This window comes from Teleopsis dalmanni, chromosome X (genome assembly GCF_002237135.1).
Source record: "Teleopsis dalmanni isolate 2A chromosome X, ASM223713v2, whole genome shotgun sequence".
NCBI classification, from domain to species: Eukaryota; Metazoa; Arthropoda; class Insecta; order Diptera; family Diopsidae; genus Teleopsis; species Teleopsis dalmanni.
Window position 1 is genome coordinate 47,866,636 of NC_051848.1, and position 21,805 is coordinate 47,888,440.

Consider the following 21,805-nt stretch of genomic DNA (forward strand, 5'->3'; position numbering starts at 1 on the left):
TGTGTATATAGTCTGAAACTCTGATGTGCCCGTACTGTGTCAATTCTAACCGTTGCATTCACATGATTACCAACTTTTTTGTTGTGAAATCTCACGAATGTGAAATATATATGCCTTCAATTGGACAGTTCCACAACAGAAGCCACTCAACGAATTTGTTGTGTGAGAAATTTTACGGTTTGGTGATATAAGTTGGGCACCAATATCATGCGATTTGTCATCACTGGACTTTTGTTTGGGGTTAGGAACAGGACTACATATTTGGTTAAGTTATGGCCGAACTGTTATTAGTTTCCACCAATAAACGTTACTAACTAATTTTTTAGAAGTATCGTTTTCCATTTTCATTCATTATCTATAGAATACGCACTATTAAAACTTAAAATGAAATATGTATATAAATGTGTATATTTGGCAAAAAAGTAAATATTCGATTGCACATGCAACGTTTTATAATGTAAGTATGAATTTATTTATGTAATTTTATTTTCCTGATGAAACACACATGAGCACATCTGTCATTGTGATTGTCATAAAATTCTTTCTTTAGTTAGTATTTTCAGTTGACTTCTCTGGATTATTTTTGGATCCTACGTCATTTGTACTTACTTCGCAGTTGCTCATATGTTTAGGAGGAATATAAAACCACCAAGCACCAAAGAAAAATATCGTCGAGAATAATTTGGCAATAAACGCAAGCCACAGCATGTACCTGATAGAAAACGATATAGGTTAAAAATATATGTGTACATATATACGAAATATATAGTAAGCTATTAAAAATTATAAAAGCATCAAAATATCGCTTTAGAGTTATAAATCTGAATATAAGTAGGTTTTGTTAAATTATATCTTTTATCTTACTTTAAAATACTACATTTAAATACTTAAATATTATTATTTTTATGATGCAATAGGATCTATTTTATGTAAACTAAATAAATTCGTAAACATACTGACACCGATAGTCATGCTCACTCGATAACCTAATGTACGAAAACAATCAGTATTCCATTCGAGAAAAAAAACACAGTGAATAGCACAATTAACTTTGGTCTATACTACTGCTTGTTAGCAAGCGGTCCAACGCTCATCCTGATGGCCAAGTCAGAGTAAAAATGGCTTATATGTATAATATATCGGATATGAAGATATAACACATATTTTGTGGAAATAAATAATGATATGGCCATATTGTCATTAAAGTGGATTGATGACTCTTTTTGTACGAATGTTACTGCCGGTCCTCGGGTGTATTGATGACGTCGGTTGTGTTACTGATTGTTTGTGAAAAATACAGTTGATCCAATAGCGTAAACACTAGGTTGCAGTATTCACTACATTATTGACACACTCAGGATGTATTTCATGCAGTACTTTCGTAGAAATTCTACATACTTTTGTTTTTTGATTTTTTTAAAAACAAAGATTTAATCGTTGGGTACCGGTTGAGGATCCTTGTTGAAATAAAATCAACATTAAATATATTTTTCGTAATTAAACTTTAGGTATTTAATGATTTTTAATATTTAGCTATTTAGAAGTTTTTCAGCTATTTTAGAATTTAAAGTATTCTAAGAAATTTTACTAATTTTAGATATAGGAATCTGCTAGCAACATTACGTAGGGTATGGGCTTTTCATTACAAGGTTATTGCTGTCGGTCCATGCTAGTTGCAGGGATATAGATTGTGTTATGGTTTTAATGTGTTTATAAGAAGAAAGATAAATTTGAACAGGTGTACCATCTGCTCAAAAAGTACTCGGGTTTTGTAAATAAAACATACAAATTTAAATTTTATTTCAAAGGGCTATTACTTAAGGAGTTGTTAACAAACAATAAAATCCGGATACTTTTTGAGCAGATGGTACTTAAAACTTAGGAATTTTTCAGATTATTAGTTTTTAATTCATATCCATGATTAAAATTACACTCTGTACGAAATATTCAAAGAATTGAATTATTCTTGATATAATTTCTGAGTTATTCTCATAAACTTAAAACTCTAAATAGATATTTTGACAATAGTTTGATTATAACCTGAATAAAAAATAGGTTGAATAATACATTTTTTGTAAAGATCTTAAACTATTTTTGATAAATGATTCATAATAAACTATTTATTAATTTTTTTTTTTAAAAAATACAAGATTTACTTTAATTTTTTTCATCTAACAATAGTATTTTTTTATTTTTTTGACGAGAGTCTGACATAATAGTCGATTACTAATAGAAATTTTTCATATGATCATTTATGTTTTTTCACATATGTATAAAAATGCAGTTATGCATATACAAGGTGAGATGAAAAAACTGCAACAAAGTAAAACGCCATAATTTTTTCATTTTTTTTAAATTTTATTGAATGAAAGCAAAAAATGTCGGAAATAACATCAAATTTGAGAATCGGTTTAGAATTGTTCGAATTGGCCACCTTTGGCACGAACTATGGCCTTCAAACGGCCAATGAAACCATCACACGCTGCCCGAAAGTGGCTCTGTGGTATTTTGTCCCATTCTCGGCGAAGCGCTTGCTTGAGATGATCGACACTTTGGTATTTTTTAGTGCCAACCTTGCTTTCCAAAATACCCCAGGCACAATAGTCCAACGGATTGGCATCCGGAGATTTTGGTGGCCATTGTGCGGTGGAAATGAAGCGAGGAACCTCATTTCTTAACCATTCTTGGGTGGCGCGTGCTGAGTGCGATAGTGCTGAGTCCTGTTGGAATGTTCAAGGTCTGCGGCCGAAATGTTTGCGTGCCCAGGGCTTCAGAACTCCCTCCAAAATATTTTCGCGATAGATTTGCGCATTGATTTTGACCCCACGGTCGATGAATACGAGCGGCGAGCGACCATCGGCTGTTATGGCGGCCCACACCATCACCATGGCCGGCTTTTGAGTTGTGGTGGCCAACAGAAGTTGCAAATTTTCAGCTGACCTCTCTGGCAAGTAAACACGATCATTTTGTTTGTTTACAAACTGCTGGATAACGAATGGTTTCTCATCGGAGAAAACCAAATTCGGCAGTTCACCACTTTCGGCCAAGCGAAGCAACTCTTTAGCTTTTTCGAGTCTAACTTTTTTTTGCGCATCAGTAAGATCTTGCACTTTTTGGAACTTCAATGGCTTTAGTCCAAGCTCATTTTTCAATATTTGCTGAATGGCATATTGCGATATGTTCAGCTCACGAGCCATTTTTCGTCCACTGCGACGCGGATTTCGTTCAATTCGCTTCTTCACTTTTCGAACCATTTCTGCCGATGTTGCTGTTTTTTTTCGTCCACTTCCTTGACGTTACCAGTATCATGGTAACGAGCGATGGTACGAGACACAAAACATTTATTCACTTTTAAATGCTGGAGGGCTCTAACGATAGCCACTTGTGGTTTTCCAGCCAAATGGAAAGCAATCACACTATCACGCTTGAATTCCATCACAAATAACTTTTTTTCTGAAAAATTCCCACCAAAATGCTTTTGTGCGCTTGTAAACAATATAATGAGCTGTCACTAGAATCTGACAGCTGTGGGACGAGCGGTTTAGAAATGACAGCAGTCTGAAGTTGGTTGCAGTTTTTTCATCTCACCTTGTATATAACCGAAAAAGTTCAAAATGCTGCAATTCTAGAACCTGTAAGTCTCAAGATTTACTAACTCTTGTGAATAAGAAATCAAAATCGAATTTATGTATTTATAATTTTTTTAAGTGAGTTTTGTAACATCCTATGATACATATATCTTTTATAATTGATTTCATATAATAATGGGATCAATTGAAGTTATCAAGGATCTACTGTAAAATACTTAACTAATATTTTGGCAGTCATTTTTTTATCGAAAATTGAAAATTTTATTGAAAATCTGTATGTGGGAGATTTTTGTATGGAGTTGTAAGGTATGTCTACGGTTTGAAAGAATACATGTGACTTTAGGCCAACAAACGATTTGTAAATCTTATTATTTATAAGCAGGAGATAAACACGAATTTTACTTACGTACGCTTTAAAAACTTAGGATTATCCCCATTTGTGTACTTTAACAGCAACACAAATCTTTACAGTTATGATAAATTCTTCACTGGTAACGTACGAGGGGTACGATTATAATGGCGAACCTAAGAATCTAGTAAAAACTAGTAGTAATATAGTATTCTTTTTATTTTGCAAATTTATTCTACGTTAATTTTTGCAAATAAACTGAAATTTAAAAATTTGTTCTTACAACTTAAATTCCTATATTCCGGAATAAGTAATAAACGAATATTTCTATATTCTCCGTCAAAAAAAAACTTAAGTAAACTTATTTCGACTTAATGTTGTAATTAATTTTTGTGAACACAAAATAAATTTAAAATTAATACATGATAAACTATTCATACTCCAAGTTTAAAGAAAAGGTTTCTCATAAAATCATAAAAATTTTAAATAAAAATATATAGGTATCTATATTAAAGAATCTTAATATTTTAAATTTTTCCTTACGTGCTCATATGTTTATTATCATAAACCAAGCATGCACCCGTTTCCAATAAATCGGAGTTAATCTTTTGCCAAAGTATGCAGCTCTTATCAATTAAGGTGCCAAAAATCATCGGTGCTGGAATTGTGCCTAATAAACGCACCTTGATCCATTGGATACCAAGTGCAAAAGATCGTTGATCATCATGAACACATCTACCAAGAAAATTAACTAATAAAAAACGACTTTAAAACTAGAAGTCTATATGAACTAACCTTAAAGTAGCAGAGAGTGCTGGCATTGAGGCTAGAAAAGTAAATAACATAAGCACGGTACAGAGCGCTGAAAAGTGCATTAAATAATCACATTTCGATTTGCACATTACATTTGTTGCTGCTGGCATTAAGGAACTATTATAATTATTAAATTCTGTATTAATACAACTGCATTCAGTATATGCCTTTGTGTGGTTTACGTCATGCTCTTCTTTACAACCAGCATAGCATGGACTAAAATACATCATGCCATCAATACCACAGATCGGTTCATAGTCAAATCGATTACATCCACAATTCACGTTACATGCAGCATTCAGTTTATCAAGATATAGATCTGAGTTATTTTCCGTTTTTGCCTTTTTGATTGTATCTGCTTCGTTCAAATTTATAAAATAACTAGAGGTGACTCCCGCAAATTTTAAATTAGGGCATGTGAAAAGGAAGCAGGTCGTAAAAAATATAGCCAATAACGTGACCAGTAAACATAACTTTATAATTCCTGCACAAGTCAAATTAAGCTTTTTTACTAAATATCCTCCGAGATATGTGCCACCACCGCCAGCTGGAACTGTAATAAGACCCATTATTAGCGCAGCCCATACTGGAGATATACTGAATTGGTTTTCTATTTGTTTTGGTAAAAATGCTGCGAATCCAGCTATTAGTAATCCCTCTGAGGCACCAGCTAAATTTAAAAAAACGAATGTTGGATTACGCAGAAGTGATAAAAGTGCCACTGGAAGTTGTTTAAACTTTGTAAACTTTTGTTCTTTCTTTAGTACATCATCAGCATTATAAGCCTCTGAAACCTTTTCAGATTGTAATTTTTCAGCGCCTGGAAGCGATTTCGGATATCCGAAAATTGGTACTGCAATCAAAACGCATATCAAAGCCGAAAATACAAATCCGATCCACCAAGCTCCTATCCACACATTACTCCGAAAATTTACCCCAATTCTATAAAATAGTATTATTAGTGTATATCAAATTCTTTGAACATAATGCAAACATTTTGAACTAAATAAACAAAATAAACTATTAAATTAATAAAAGTGCAAGGACTGAGTTCAGTATAAAGTTATATATAATGGAGTTCTTATTAAACAGGATTTAAAAAAAAAAATATTTAAGTTGGTGCCAGCTATTTGCAATTGCAAGCATAGATCTTTGGTGGATGGGGTCGCAAGTCCATGGAAACGATTACATCAAGTTTCGCGTCTGATCGCATTTAACTTTGTAATGACAACGCAATGCTCTTCGTGCGGAACTTAATATAGCGGTGAGGATGTGGCGCCCCCAAGAGTTTTACTTTGAGTAACGTATTTGACAGTCATCATTTAAAATCAGCCATTAGCCACCAAGGAAATACTTAAAAAATATCAAATATTGACAAAGTCTGCAAACAAAATAAAAGTTATGCACCTAAATATTCAGGCCATTTATAGAGATGGTGCATCTTTTCAACTGAAAGAAGTTGTACACAATTGTCAAGGTGGACAACACATCTATATAGGAATGACTGCAGAGTGCAGAATGACTGCTCTATATCAGTAAACTGAAATAACTATTACTAGAGTTGCCATATAAATGAGCGTGATTTTGGGTGCAGTCCTGTTAGTTAAAGATTCAAGCAAGTGGGCAAAAAACTTGCTATTATTCGCAACGAAGAATCATTTTTTAATATAATTAGGTATGCACACTGACATATAAAAAGACAATATCATCAATGATATTTTCTGCGCAATATTCGAGCGCTATTCTGGTCCCTGTAGATGCCCAACCATGATAATCGCTGCCTTGCATTCAATAGCTATTCAAATCGTGTACGAACAGTATCAGTTTTTCTTCCATTATAATCATCATTTATTTAAATTCCTTTGAAATTTTTTATATAAATAAAAATGAAAATTTGTTAATAATACATATTGATATACTGAGTTTTTTAAATACTCACTGTTCAGCATCCACGCTCATAAAGTCTGTGTAGATAAGTAAAAGCTGTCCACCTAAAACATAGCCCACAGCAGGTCCAATTATAGCCATTGTGTAATAAATTCCTACATTAAATAAAGTTAATAATCCTTATCAATTTATTACTTTAACTGTTTTTGTTGTATTTATTTAATAGAATTGACCTTGGCAGCCCCTGCTCTATATACTGTCAAAGCGCAAATAATTCAATTATTTAAGTACCTAATAAGGGATTAAAACTTAAGAGGATAACAGCTAACTAATGGGAGAAAATATTTTGGGAATTATGGAAACACGCGATTTATATAAAATGGCCGATAACTTTTTTTAAAGAACAAATTTAAGGTGGAGCCAACCAATCTCCACTGATTGCAATCAATTTCAAACAATGATCAAGTAAGATCGATCTGATGCTGATTATATATATTAAATTTTGATATCTTACAAATTAAATTAATATAAAATTTCTAATAAAAATTTAGTTTTCAAGTCTACTTAATATATACGTTTTAATATTTTGGCAATGATGTATCAAAACTCTCATTTTTTATACGAGACGTTGATAATTTTGAATAGGTGGCACCTAACAGTATGGGCCGAAAGGTATACTTCAATATTATTAGCTACACTTCGTTTAAAAATTTATTTAAATTTAAAAAAATAGAAAGATAAGAAACTTTTAGGCTCTTGAAAAATGTTAGTGTATTTAAATCTTTATATTTTTTTTTGTTTTTTTTTTTTAATTTTAAGTAATATATTGAACAAAAAATATCTTTTAAACTTTTCAAATTAAAAACATGGATCTTGTATTAGGAACTAAGTTTTAGAATCAATGTATTGCCATCTAATATAATTTAGAAATATATTTCATATTTATATAAAGCAAATACCTAAGTTATATATTAGTGGAAAATCAATTCAACAATTCAATTATACTTGGAAACATCTACAAACTTCATAACATTTTTAAGAAATAAGATATTTTTTACATCATTTCAAGGATACAATAACTAGAAGATTTTGTGATATGTTTCAGTTATGATGTGAAGATGACCTTGCGACAAAATTCAATACATGGTAGATGAATATGGTGCTTGCTACATATATATAAAGAAAAAACAGTTGAAATTATCATCATAGGTAAAAGAACTTTAATTGTTTTCATTGATAAAGGACGTTATAGTTCCAATTAGTTTTCTAAAAGTTTGTACCGCGTTACTATAATTCCTTACACATTATCAAAAACAGTTGTCACAGCGGACGTATTATAAATTGAGAAATACTTATCACAATTGGGTAATAACGCTTACACGATCTTTCTCTATTACCAATTAATGTCAAATCAGCTAACATAATCGATATTTAGGACCTCCATTATAGATTTTGCAAATTGGAAAACAAGGAAAAAATTTCAAATGTCATGAGCTTATAGTAATGGATTTACACCAGCTTTTATATAATAAATTTATTGTATAGTAGATGATAATCTATAATATGTTTTGTATGAAGTTATTAATTGATATTTTTGTTGTTAAACTATTTTTGCGAGCTGTTAGCAGAGATATATTCTTACGACGATGTCAAAATTTACTCACAAAAAACAGGTTGAGTAATATACAAGAGTTATATAAATATGTCAGGATATATAGGAATATCTAAAGATGTGAGTTCAGCAAACATTAAATAGAAATTCACTTGCATGTTCAAATCAGTGTAATATAGAAAGCAGGGGCACAGCTGATTTGTATTAAAAGTGTTATAGAAGTTGAAGAAATTGAATAAGATTAGAATAAAAATATTAGATTTATTATGCTTAGAACTATGACGAAATAAAACATTTATTAATAATTTAACTAGCTTATGAAATTTTGTAATATAAATAATTTTTTAATTTTGTAATTTTTTATTTATCATATGACAAATATTCATCTTTTATCCTAACGATATATTTTTTCGTCAGTTATTAATTGCATTTTTTGATTGTCTTTCATTATCTTAATTCTTTGAACAGTATCTTCATTTGAGCTAATTTAATAATCACAAGCACATTTATGACTATTGTTACATTTCAAACGCAAACGCAATTGAAAATAAGTTAAATTTGCAACAACAATGATGGTGTGTTGTGTGCTATAAAAGCTTGTTTTTTTATGTTAAACTCATTTGAGCAGATAGTGCAAAATACTGAGCTATGACTGAAAATAAACAATTTCAATGCCGGATTTATTCACATTAGTAAATAATATTGTAACGCAATATTTATGTATGGTATATGCATTTTATTGTCTAAAGCACTGTTTTGCTAAACCATTGGGAGAAAATTAAAGCAATAAATTTTGTTGTCAGCAATATGAAAACTCTATCTTATTAACTTACACATCCACCCTCATCTTTAAACTTTGAATAATCGCAATATGACATGCAACCCTCTCAACCATATCGTAAATGCCAATACATCTGCGATAATGAATGAAAAAAATTGTGGAATCATCTTGCAGAATCAGCAATTTTCAGTCACATCTTTTTTATTTAACTTTCAAGTACTAAAAACAAAATTAATATCTCGAAAGGCATAGGGATAGTATAGAATGTAGAACGCATATTGTGCAAATGCCATCACAAATGCCTCTTATTTTACATTTTTGCTTTAAATCAAATCAAAAAACTTAGTACAATCACAACAGACAACAAAGTGAAATTCGTATTACTATGGTCTTTAATATACATGAAGTTTAAACAGAATCCATGTTATTATATTTATAGAATAAACTTCTTTGAAAGAACGAAAACACTGCATATATTAAAGTACTGTTTCCATTAGTAACAGTAATACGGATGAGCTATATCTCAGACATATAAATATAAACTTTTTTTATTCGACAATGTTATTTGTTATTACTTTTTTTAAAATTTAACAATTTGACGACTCTTCTATAAGCTCTTGATTTGCAAAGAAACATACTATTAAAATGACTGATGCAATTCTTTTACAATTTCAGCTATGTTCTATCAATGTCAATATCACAGCTTAACAAAAGATGTGGTATACTTTATTAATTGTTTGATTGAAATAGTAAATGCCATATAAGTAAATCTTCACATATAAATATTAAGAAGCTGCAAATAAACACCAAACTTACCTAAATATACAGATGACATTTTCTTCGAAACATTTTCATCTATATATGTAACACCTAAAGTAAAAAGTGGGGATGCGCCAGCTCCATGCAACAGTTGAGCGAAGAAAAATAACCAAACTGTCCATGTGAGGTTTTCAGCATCGGTGGAAATTTCATGATTTCTATTATTCGTAGTCGCATTTGACTAAAAAATTAATAATTTTAATAGTAGTCACACAATTAAATTTGGGTTGGTGTACTTACTTCTGTCTGAGAAAAATTTGATGTGACCTTGTCTACACATGTGTCAATATTCAGTAAAGTAGCACGATAATTGTCGACTAAAAAATGCGGCAATGCAAACACAAAAGAGCCTAATCCCATGAGCACGATACCTAATGAAATTATTTTCGGTTTAGAAGTACCGAAACGCCCGCCGTAATAGGTGACGGGCACAAGACAAATAAATGAGGCTATATCATAGCCACTGGCAATAATTCCAGTCTGACTTGAGCGAAGACCAAACCGTCTTTCGATTGTAGTAATTACCACATTAATAAATCCATTAACAATTAACCCTGCAAATACACAAGTAATTTTTATTTTTCTAAAAAAATTTTTTCTTTATTTTACTTATATAAAAAGTATTGAAAAAAAAATTAATTAATTTAGAAAATATTAAAATAAATCTTAAAATACAGAAAACCAAAACACAAAAATTAAATCTATTTTCATACTCATGTTTTCAAAATTGCTTCGTTTAACATTTAACGGTGCTTCGTTCAAGCACTTTTTTAAAATAATTTACTATAAAAAGAACTTTATTTGTATATTGTAATGTATTCATTTTAATATAAATATTACTATAATCAGTGCTCCTAATCTGATAGATACTATAAATTTTATAATATAACTCGTATGGATTTTACTGCATATTTCCTGGTCTACACTCATTGAAAACTTCATTTTTAATTTGTTTAAATATCACTTGAGCCACCTTAGTAGTGCATGTGTAGATTTATTTAAAGTATCTATTATGACGATTGACGCTGGTGTGGAAATTAATTATTTTTTTTTGTTTGTGCCTCATTCCGACAGATTTGAAGAAAAATATGTACCATTCGTTACCATTATTAACGATGTCAGCAAACAAACTTTGCATAAAATTATTCATTTAGCGTCATACAACATCGCTAATAAGTAGCAACAGATAACGACACCAAACACCAAGCAACTATAAATCTTCATAAGTGATTTCGTTACAGCTAAGTGCACGTTTTTATTAAAAGGCACGTGACCGAAAATATTAATCAGTTAGGATGGATTTGCATGATTTATGGCCAAATGGTGTTACTTTACTGTGGCCGATAAAAATCTACATACGACCCCAATTTCCACTGCCCGAAGAGTTCAAAAACGTTTTGAAGAAAAGTAATTATGCAGTTTTGTTGAAAATCTTTTTTATTAATATATCACCCAAAAAATTACTTACTTCTATATAATATTAAAAATTATTCACGAAAAATCAAAAAAATAAATGTTGAAAAAAGTTTACATACAACTCACTCCCATGTGACGAATTACATGGATGTATGAATTATAACGGGGAAGAATCGTTTTTTTTTTTTAAATCTACTTTTTGTACTTTCTTTTTTTAGAATTGGTATAAATTGTGTGAATTGAAGGATTATTGATTTCAAGGAGTATTTATTTATGTTAATGGGCCCGGGAAAAGAGATGGGAAGTGCTGTATAAAATTGTAGAAAAAAACACAAGTAGAAAAAAACGTTTAGTATACTATACTGGTATACTATACTACTGGTATATTATGACTGTTGTTTTAATGAAAAATAATACTTCAAGGCCTACTAAATAACTTTTAAAACCAGGTAGTGACTGTTTAAATAAACTACTTTACACAGAATACCGTAAAAATGATTAAAGATATAAAATATCAAGACTTAAAGATTGTTCGTATCGACACGATACTTAATGCAACTACATTAAAACTACAAGTCCATGACTTTTTCTCATAACAAATCAAAAAGAAGATGTGGTGAGGCCATATATATCTTTTACATTCATATCTTTAATTTCACACCAAAAGAAATTTAATTGAATTAAACCGATCGGAATAGATGATTTGTATCACACATTTGTTGATTTCAAAAAAGTAACTTTTTGTCTTTTTGTAAATGAAATGATCTTGTGATTTAATCTGACATATCACATCATGTAAATTGTTTATTGACATATCAATCAGAAAAAAGAGCCGTATCACTGAAGAAAGTAACACTGCGATTTAGTAACATTAGAACTATGCCCTGAAATAAACCACGATATGGATGAATCCTTATATAAATATATATTTAAATTTATTATTTGCATTTTAACAAATTAAAAAAACTGAAAACTTAAAATTCCTATTTAACACGTTAAAGACCGCATGCCAACCGTTGGGTTACTCCGAAACAACATTACCGGCCCGCGTGCGGATGGGCACCCATGTTTTACATGGGGATTCTGGACAAAATCAAAGCTAGAATGTGGAAGACAAACTGACTCACCGGTGGGCATGCGGTTTACGAGAGTAAATGCACATGTTGAGACCGGGTAATCGCCCGTGGGCACTTTAATTGATATAAATCTAGGGGTTAAATTATGTCTACCTCAAATTATTGTACACTAAAAATATATTTAAAAAATGATATACGTAATTAACAATAAAAATACCGAAGTCCCTATGTGAGAAATAAGATTTTTCAATGCGGTCTTCAACGTGTTAAATAATTCTTAAAAGTGTATCTTAACAGAGCCCTGGTTTTTATTGTTTGAAGAAGCTTTGATTTCAGTTTTCCTGGACGCTACATTAAAATGTCAATAAGAAACTAGTTTCACATAGTTTTGCTTACTTTCAGATTTAAAATGTTGAACTGCTTTTGGGGCGATTGAAAACAAAAATGAATCAGTACTTTTATTTTTTTGTTCTTCTTCTTCCACATTCACAGCAAAGCAAGTTTTCAATGCCTAGAATTCATCCAGTGTGATCTTGCGCAAAAATTATTCCAGCACAATTAATTCTCAAATATCACTCCAGTGTGACTAAGACCAATTGGAAGAATTCTGTATTTTAAAAACAAAACAGTAGTCCTTCACAATGTACCAGCTTTGCAATGTTCGATTAGGTCGAGTGTATTGAAATTCGAGTATTTGTTTCGTACAATTAAATGTACGTAAATATTAATCCTTTTAAAAATAAAATTAAAATTGGTTGATTTTAGATAAGTAAATTTTCGAGTTTTTCGTAGTTTACTCTTGTCAATAAACTATTTGAAATTACTTTTATTTTTTTTAAAAAATCACAGGTGAATTTAATTCGAAAGATATTGGACAATATATTGGACTATTTTTACCTTATATATTTACTTTTTTGCATTTTTCTAAACATTTATAATTAAAATTTTAATTTTCAATAACAAAAGTTTAGTTTTGTATACAAAGAGATAATATTGAGAAATTAGTAAATTAGTAAATTTTCTGATACCATTCAACTATTTTGGATACCACCGAATATCCGTCAACAATGATCTTTGAAAGCATACATGAGTTTCATTGTTCGTATAATATTTTTGGACTGACAAATTTGAATAGTAGAGTCGCGTCTTAACACACAAAGCCAACATACAATCACACTTGCTGTACCACTTTTAGAACTACCACATAACCCAAATCTCTACAAATCAGCTTAACTATTATAAAGTGTTGTTCTATTAAATTTAAACACTATAATTTACTCAATATTTATTGCTCAGATATTTACACTGCGACAAATCCTGGAAAAAGCCCACCACCTTTTTGTCGATTATAAAGCAACTTTCTATTCCCCATAAGGAATCGCGTTTACGCCGCAATGTCTGAGCTCGATATCCCTGCAAAGTTAATGCAACTCTGCGGAATGATCTTGAGCAATACCAGTAATTCCGTCAAGGCAGGATCTCTCTGAACCTTTTAATACCGTGCGAGGCTTCAGACAAGGTAATCCCTTATCATGTGATCTTTTCAATTTCGTTATGGCAGTGATCATGCGCAGGTGTCCAAAAACTGTCATCACTCGCAAAAATATTAAAAAGTACATCAAATAGAATAAAAGTATAATCAAAAAAATACTATATATATGGCTGAGGCTACGAGCGTTTAGATATAATAAAGTCTTCGCGCATTGGAAGCAGCGTTTATTGGCTTTGAAATAAAAATCAAATACAATCACTTAAATATTTTTAACAGTTTGTTAGAACCACCACACTATAGCGACCAGAGAGTAATCAAAACCGCGAGTTATAAAATACGAGAGCCCCGAAAAAATGGCGATTGGAAATGTCATGATAATTATTAAATGACATAATAGAAGCTAATGTAACAGAACTGGAAAAATGTACACGTATTCCGAAAGAAAAAATCATCAAAAAATAAAAAATATCAATTTAAAAAAAAAATTTCATTGTAATTCATTGCTATTTAATAAGTTTCTTAACTGCATGAAATTATTGTTTTACAATGGATCGTTTTATACTTTGGTATTTGACATAATTAAAGTTCTTGAATTAGAAGAAGTTGCAATCAAATCCACTTATTCACCAATTATAGTCCAAGTGCCAAAACCAGAGTTAACTTTTGTTAAATAAAGATTTTATGTTTTTCATAGTTTGGTATATTAAAATACATCATGAAGTGCACAATATCTAGATTTCATATAATATTCTAATAATATACTAATTTTTGATTTCCACCAATATGTAAAAAGGAAGAAACATTGTACAACAAAAACAATTTTAACTTTTTTCTAATATTATAAAATAGCTATGTAATATTTTTAGTTTTATATAATAGATTGGGGTTAGTATATTAATATAATAGTTTCCAGTTAGTATACTTCTTTCAAACTAAAATAGTTACCTTGCATAGCTCCACCCCAGCATAACCAGAACAGCGCCCATTTTGCACTGCAAAACCTTTGCAAACATTTCGGTTTAATTTTGCCCCATCCAATTGTTTGTATCGAATAATCTTCCTTATTATGGACATCCATATTTACAAAATCGACGGCTATATTCTCGGCTTGACTAGATTTGGCGCTGTTATTATTATTTTGAATAAAAGTACCTTTGCTACATAAAGTGTTGTCTGTGGTCCATAACGACGGTAAAGTCACTTCTACATTGAAATTGCTGTTTTCGTGATTCACAGATACATTTAAATCTTTTCTAACATCAATATTAGAATCTATTGACTGCATCGAGCTAAATGAATTAAAAAAATAAATCACGTTATATGTATATGTACATAAATCATCCGTAAAATGTACATATTAAGATTCACTGAGATAAGTATAAAGTTCGATTTTTTAAATTTTTATAAGTTTTGTTCAGAAAGTAAGCTCGTTTTTCCTAATAGGCAATTGAAATCTATTTTTTCATCCTATTTCAGACTTAAATATTGTTGCTATTACAAAGTATTTCCCAACAAAGTTCCATAAATAAGGGAGATGAATGCTTGATGTAAGGACCCAAAAAAAAAATTGTATCTTAAGTGTAGACTTGTTTCCAATATTTACCAAGATTATAATGGTTTCATTTATATAAAATTTTCTTTGACACTCTATATCTCAATAAATGTTTTAAAGAATTGGACGAGATTAAGGCAAATCGTTTTCTCAACCTTTCAACCGATTTTTTTTGTTTCTGGAGATAAGGAATAACCTACTGCATTTGTAATATATAGCTGGGAAACATCCCTTATATATATTTTCACAGCTCATATATAAAGACTTGTTACGAAAAGAGTTCATATGTTTTCGTAAACAATTCGGAAAGCTAAATGTAGCATTTTGGAAATATTTTACCTTTTTCCCCATTATCAGAAAGAAACGAAACCATTGAAACAAGAAAATAATTACTAAATTTGTGTGAATTGCAAAATTTCAAATCAGTGATTTTCATAATAAAGACGCACCACGTTTTCGGAGGCTAGTTGACAATTCCTAGGATTACTGAGATAGTAAATTAATTGACTGCAACGGTTCGCGTACGTGGTCACAAACCGTTTCGTGATCTTGATTTAATTTTGGAACTTTATTTTTTTGATGAATTGTTAAGATCTGAATTAAATAAAATAAGGTCTATTATAATTATTATTATTTCAAAAGACTATATATGAGTTTCAAAAGTTCTTACAAAAAAAGCATTACTCCATCGAATTATCGTCTAAGATTTCCTTTCCAAATGTGATGTAAATTATAAATTTTTGAGGTGAATCATCACTGAAAACGAGAAGTGAATGAATGTTGAAATAGATGAGTCGACTGACATCGAAAGTTAATTTTCATCAAAAAGATGTGATACTGTCTGTTTGATGGGATTTCTAGTGAATCATTTGTTTACGGTTCCTTTCAAAATACTCATTAACAGAATAAATTGAACTCTTAACTTAATCAAAAACGTCATTACTTGTCAATAAAAGAAATTTTCTGTTCAACACAATAATACAAGGGTTTTCTGACACCCCATATCTTGTTAAATATCAAAAATGGAACACCCCCCGGCTATGAAATAAAGGATCATTTACGGGGTGTTTCCAGAAATTCTGTACCGATAATTTAATAACTGTTAAATTATTTTGAAAACAAATTAAATATTCACATTTACCAAACACATTTGCTATTAATGTCTACTAAAATAACTATGTATGGAATAATTTGTTATTTAAAAATACTTTATAACAAAATTTCTTTCATTGTTTTTCTTATCTATATTTATTTTTCATATTTCTCATACGACTTATCGTAAAATATCCAATATATTTTATTTTTTTATATATAAGGGAATATATGTACATATCTAATATTAATTTATTTTTATTAACTGTTTCTTTATCAATATTTAAATATCAAAAAGTATTTTTTTAATATTATTTTTAATATAATATTGAAATTAAAAATTAATATCACATTTAGAGTATGCATATAATGTATTTTGTTTATACATATTTATAATCATTTTGAAAGAAGTTAAATTATTTATTTTTTAAATTCAAAATTTAACCGTCAAAATTTTAATTTGAAACTGGAAATCAACTACGAACACTCACAACCGTAAATATCTGTAAAACCCTCCTACGCAGCTAAGAGGCAAAATACAACTAAACGCAAAGAACATTTTGTAATAATAATTTCAAGTTCTTCTATTGCAAATAACAGAAAATCCCTCACACACAACACACAACACACAACATAAACAATCATCTAATAAAAATTCTGTTAAAAATGGATAGCATAGAAATGTTGCATACTAACATTGTTTCAACAAAATCAACCACCCAATCTCCCGCCCATTAATTCAATATGCAGTCAATTTAAGCGATTTACACGATAAGATGAGCATCTCCGGTAGAAGTAAATCATATTTCAGGCATGCTTCTGTTAAACCACTGTTAACATTTGTCTTTAACATGAAGCGTTTATTACTTTGTAAGGAAAGATTTAATGCAGTGAATTGATGACTCCGGATTTAACTTACTAACATTTATTTTAGATGCTGTAACACTTTTTTGTTTCTACAAATGAACTATTTATATTAATAATAATATTAAAAGTAATTAATATACATCCTACTTATTTTTTATTTGGTAAATACTATACATTTCAACGAAACATACACAAAAATATATGATGTTTGTACAATTAAGAATATGTGGTACCTTTTGAAAAAACTACAGAATAAAAAAAAATTAATAATTAATTGACAAAAAAAAAATAATAAAAGTAGATATTCTTAATATGTAAAAAATTTTTAACGAGTACGGATGTAGATTATAAAAATGGAAAGAAGACAGAAACAGTGAAATACTTCTTCTGCAACGGTCCGGTTCTAGCTAGATGCAGGACGAATTTTTCAAACAAACAGATCTTTAGCTCTCTTGCAGAAGTGTCCATCGGTAAAGTTAAAAAAAATTTCAAGAGTCTCAAAAAATTTCCATAAGTAATACTGTTGAGGTGCCTTGTTGAGCAATGGGATTGCAATCAATTCGTAGGATCTGAGTAAGTTGATCAACTATACCGTTTGCCGCATGAATCTAACATTACCTACAAATTTAGATTATAAATATAACTCTGAATTTTTATTAAAAAACAAAAAAAAAATATTAAGAATCATATTGTAATATTGGGATTTAGAAATCACTGTCCATGATTTGTAAGGCACTTACTTCCTACATGATTCACTGGATCAATGTTATTTTCGATTACCAAGTAACATCTAAAAAACACATCTAAAGAATTAATATTAATTTAGGATATTTTTTCATTAATTACATATTCAGATGTGAATTCTTTCTGTTAAAAAAATCTGTCAATTGTCTTTTGACAAATGATTTTTTTCTTTTTAGCCATTCAAATTTAGAATATATCAAACATGATAACTGGACACATTATCGATAAACTACTTTTTATTATTATTATAGACATAGTAGATTCACATAGCTTCTCTGTTGCGCACAATGGCCACTGTTCTCTGCCAAATTAAGTTCGGCCTGCCACTACTTCTTAACTACTTGAAATTAATGATCGTCATATAAAATCTTTGTATTTTTAAAGGTACTAATAGTCGTTTTTTTTAAACAATTTTTTCGCTCTTCTAAAAACTATTGAAAATATTCGTTTGGGTTAAGTTATATATTTTCAATTAAACTAAAAATCAAGAAAAAAAATTGCTTTTCGAATTGATATATTATTTTACAAACTCTACAGAGTTTAAAGGCAAAAATGATATATGGGAGTTGAGAGTAACACCTGCAAAACCTTTACAAAGCCATACAAGAAAACAATTGTAAGTTTCTTAGTTCTGGTGTTTCAACATACTGACTATCCAACATGAACATAATATTAATATTGATTGTTTGCTTTGTAAGAAAACAAGTTCATCACAATCTGATAACAGTGGAATAGCTTAATGAACTTTTCTTAGGTCATTCCCCAGTGTTATTGAACTACTTATCTAAACCTCGGCATTATAAGTACGTCACTGGTATAAACAATTATAAAATAGATTGAAACTATTTTCTTAAATTGTTAGAAAAAAAATCTATCCTACGTAACCTATTGAAAAGCTGAAACCGATATGAATGCGCAATTGCTCCCTTTATTCTTATAATTACACAAATTGCTGTAAGTTCCACTTCAAATCTAAAACCAGCCAACCGAAGTACGTCAGTCAATAAAGAAAAAATTGTGAAAATTAAAACAAAAAAGGAAACCGAGAAAGCTATAGCAAGTAACTAGTTCGTCGGGAATAAAAAGACAACTTCGCAAAGATATCAAAGAACTAAAAGAAATTTGTAAAAAAATAGTAAAAAAGACTTGGAAAATTCATGTGCGAAAAGCCATGTGTAAAGAATCTGCTCTTATAACACTACTTCCAAAATGCGTTTACAAACAACTCTTAAACAATTGAATTAGAACCTATATAAGAAAGCAAGTTCTCTACATAGAGACGACAAATATTATTGAGATCAAAACATTGATCATATATATAATTAAAAATAACAAATCTCGCAGATATGAAGAGTGACTGACAAAGTATTAAGAGAATTTACAGATAAAGTGTTATATTTTATATACGAAATGTTTTTAAGACCAGTAGCTAAGACAGTGGCAGTAGCTAAGACCAATAAAGATCCAACAAAACCAAATTTTTATGGACAAATATGTTTACTGGTCATCTTGTCAAAACCATTCACGAAAGTATTTATAAAACGACATGTCGTTATGCTGGAACGGAAACAAATTATCTCTAAATAACAATTTAGCTTTCATTCTAAGCACTCCACCACACAGCAAACACATCGTACTGTAAATAAGATCATGGTTGATATAGTTCTATAGAAATAATGTGTTGCGGGATACCTAATCGCAAAAGTTTTTGACTGCATTTGGTATAAATCATTGCAAATAAAACTAAAAGTCATTTCGCCATGCAGATACCATATGATGCTGAAATATTACATCGCAAACAGATATTTCTACATAAAATACCAAAATGTCTATTCTGCCATCAAACCTGTTAAGCCCGGTGATCCACAAAGCGCTATGCTTGGGTTCCTGTTTTTTTTTATTTTACACAACAAATATACCAAACCCTGATTATACAAATAACATGATAGCAATATTCTAATAGTACATTAGACATCGCAATGAGAAATTTTCAATTAACATTGGATCACATAACGTAAATAAGTATATATTTAGTATATGAAATATAAAAATGAATATTGAAAAGAGAGTGCAAGTTATATATTATATGGTATACTAATCACAAATACAACCAGAAGCTACTACTGGCAATCAACAGCATAGCTATTAAAACTGATGATAAAATAAATTACTTTTAAATAGCCATCGATTCAAAACTTAACTGGAAATACCACATACTGGCTACCAGATAAAAAATCCAAACCATACACTGAAAATAAACTGCTCATTTATACAACTATAATAATCTATATAGCTATACGCTTTGAAGTATAGGATAGTGCAAGTAACGTTAATATTGACATAATTTGAAGAACTCATTTAAAAGTTCTCCGAACTATTACCAATACATCTGGGTATATTTTAAACAGCTTTCTCTGGACCCATTCATCAAAAATAGATGTATTCAATACACAAACCGCCTACTCTGCCAAACGAATAAAGAAATAATGTAACTACCAGTGACTGGAACATTGCAACAAAAACGGATTTATGTGATCTCAATAAGTAGACTTAAACTTATATATTAAATAAAAAGTATATGTAATTTATGTAGATTACAAAAAAAATCATACTTCAGGTATAATACACCCAAATGTATAAAGTTCCTGTATTAAAGTATTCCCGATAAAGTTCCAGGGTACAAATGGTTTGGCACACGAGAGGGATTGTTTACAGTCCGTGCAAACCGAGCATACCACTATTGTGACGACATAGTGACGAAACGTTACGCATTTTTAAACCTTCTCTGCCATATATGCCAATTTTTAGTTTTCTTTATATTTAATTAATTTACACCTCCCTTTGTTAATTGTATGAACAATCTATTCTGGACTATATACAGTTTCGTCTGCATCACAACATAAATTCACTTGATAATGATATATTTGTATTTGAATGCGGAGATATATGCCAAATATCTGTGATTTTATGTTGAAACAAAAACGTTGTGTTAGCTTCAATCGCACTTATTTTGAGTGGATAAATGATTGTCAAAAGGGCAAATTAAAATTAATGAACTGAAATGTAGACATGTCACTTTTACTTTTAATCGGAGTACATCTCCAATAATTTTACTAAATAACATTCCCATACCACAAGCAGATAACATAACGTACTTAGGTATTCACATAGACAGACGACTAACTTGACGCAAGCATATTGAAGCCAAAAAATTTCAGATGAAGCTCCAAGCCTCTAAATTGCATTGGCTCATTAATAACAGATCTTCCCTGTGTCTAGAGTATAAAGTACTATAGTATAACAGCATCTTAAAATCAATATGAACTTATGGTATCGTTATTTAGTAATGCTTGTGCTTCAAATATTCAAATTATCTAAAGAGCTTAGTCAAAATACTGAGAACCGAGATCTACAAATTCCTTTAGTTAAAGTTAAATTTGACAATATAAGAAAAAAATACAATGAAAGACTGAAAAAATATGTTAACCCCTTAGCTAAAAATTTCGCACTTCTGTCCACTACTTCCCGCTTAAAAACAGTTCACCGTCCAGTCATTAATTAAAATTTAATCGCTTCAAATAAAAAGCCCACTCTTCTTTTTAGTAATCTAATAAAGTTTAATTGCTTTTCTAAAAAACCACTTAACATTTACTCCAATGAAGTTTAACCCATTGATTTGAGAAAGCTCTGTGATATACGGTTTACTTATTTTATT

At 30.0% G+C, this 21,805-nt stretch overlaps 1 protein-coding gene across 1 annotated transcript; it reads right to left on the bottom strand.

Annotated features, from left to right (window-relative positions):
• Nucleotides 1-421: 421 nt before the first annotated feature.
• Nucleotides 422-15,098, bottom strand: LOC119689870 (solute carrier organic anion transporter family member 4A1). Its single transcript, XM_038104801.1, has 7 exons — nucleotides 14,781-15,098; nucleotides 10,128-10,405; nucleotides 9,849-10,032; nucleotides 6,692-6,794; nucleotides 4,735-5,694; nucleotides 4,483-4,674; nucleotides 422-712 (listed from the first exon to the last, which is right to left on the bottom strand). The coding sequence occupies exons 1-7, from the start codon at nucleotides 14,911-14,913 to the stop codon at nucleotides 547-549; spliced, it is 2,016 nt and encodes a 671-aa protein (XP_037960729.1). The 5' UTR covers nucleotides 14,914-15,098; the 3' UTR covers nucleotides 422-546.
• Nucleotides 15,099-21,805: the final 6,707 nt, after the last annotated feature.

Coding starts and splice junctions, on each gene's coding strand:
- LOC119689870 (XM_038104801.1), bottom strand. CDS start 14,913: ATGGATGTCCATAATAAGGAAGATTATTCGATACAAACAATTGGATGG. Junction 10,033..10,127: donor TACTGAATATTGACACATGT/GTAGACAAGGTC, acceptor TTAATTTTTTAG/TCAAATGCGACTACGAATAA. Junction 4,675..4,734: donor GCACTCTCTGCTACTTTAAG/GTTAGTTCATAT, acceptor TTTTCTTGGTAG/ATGTGTTCATGATGATCAAC.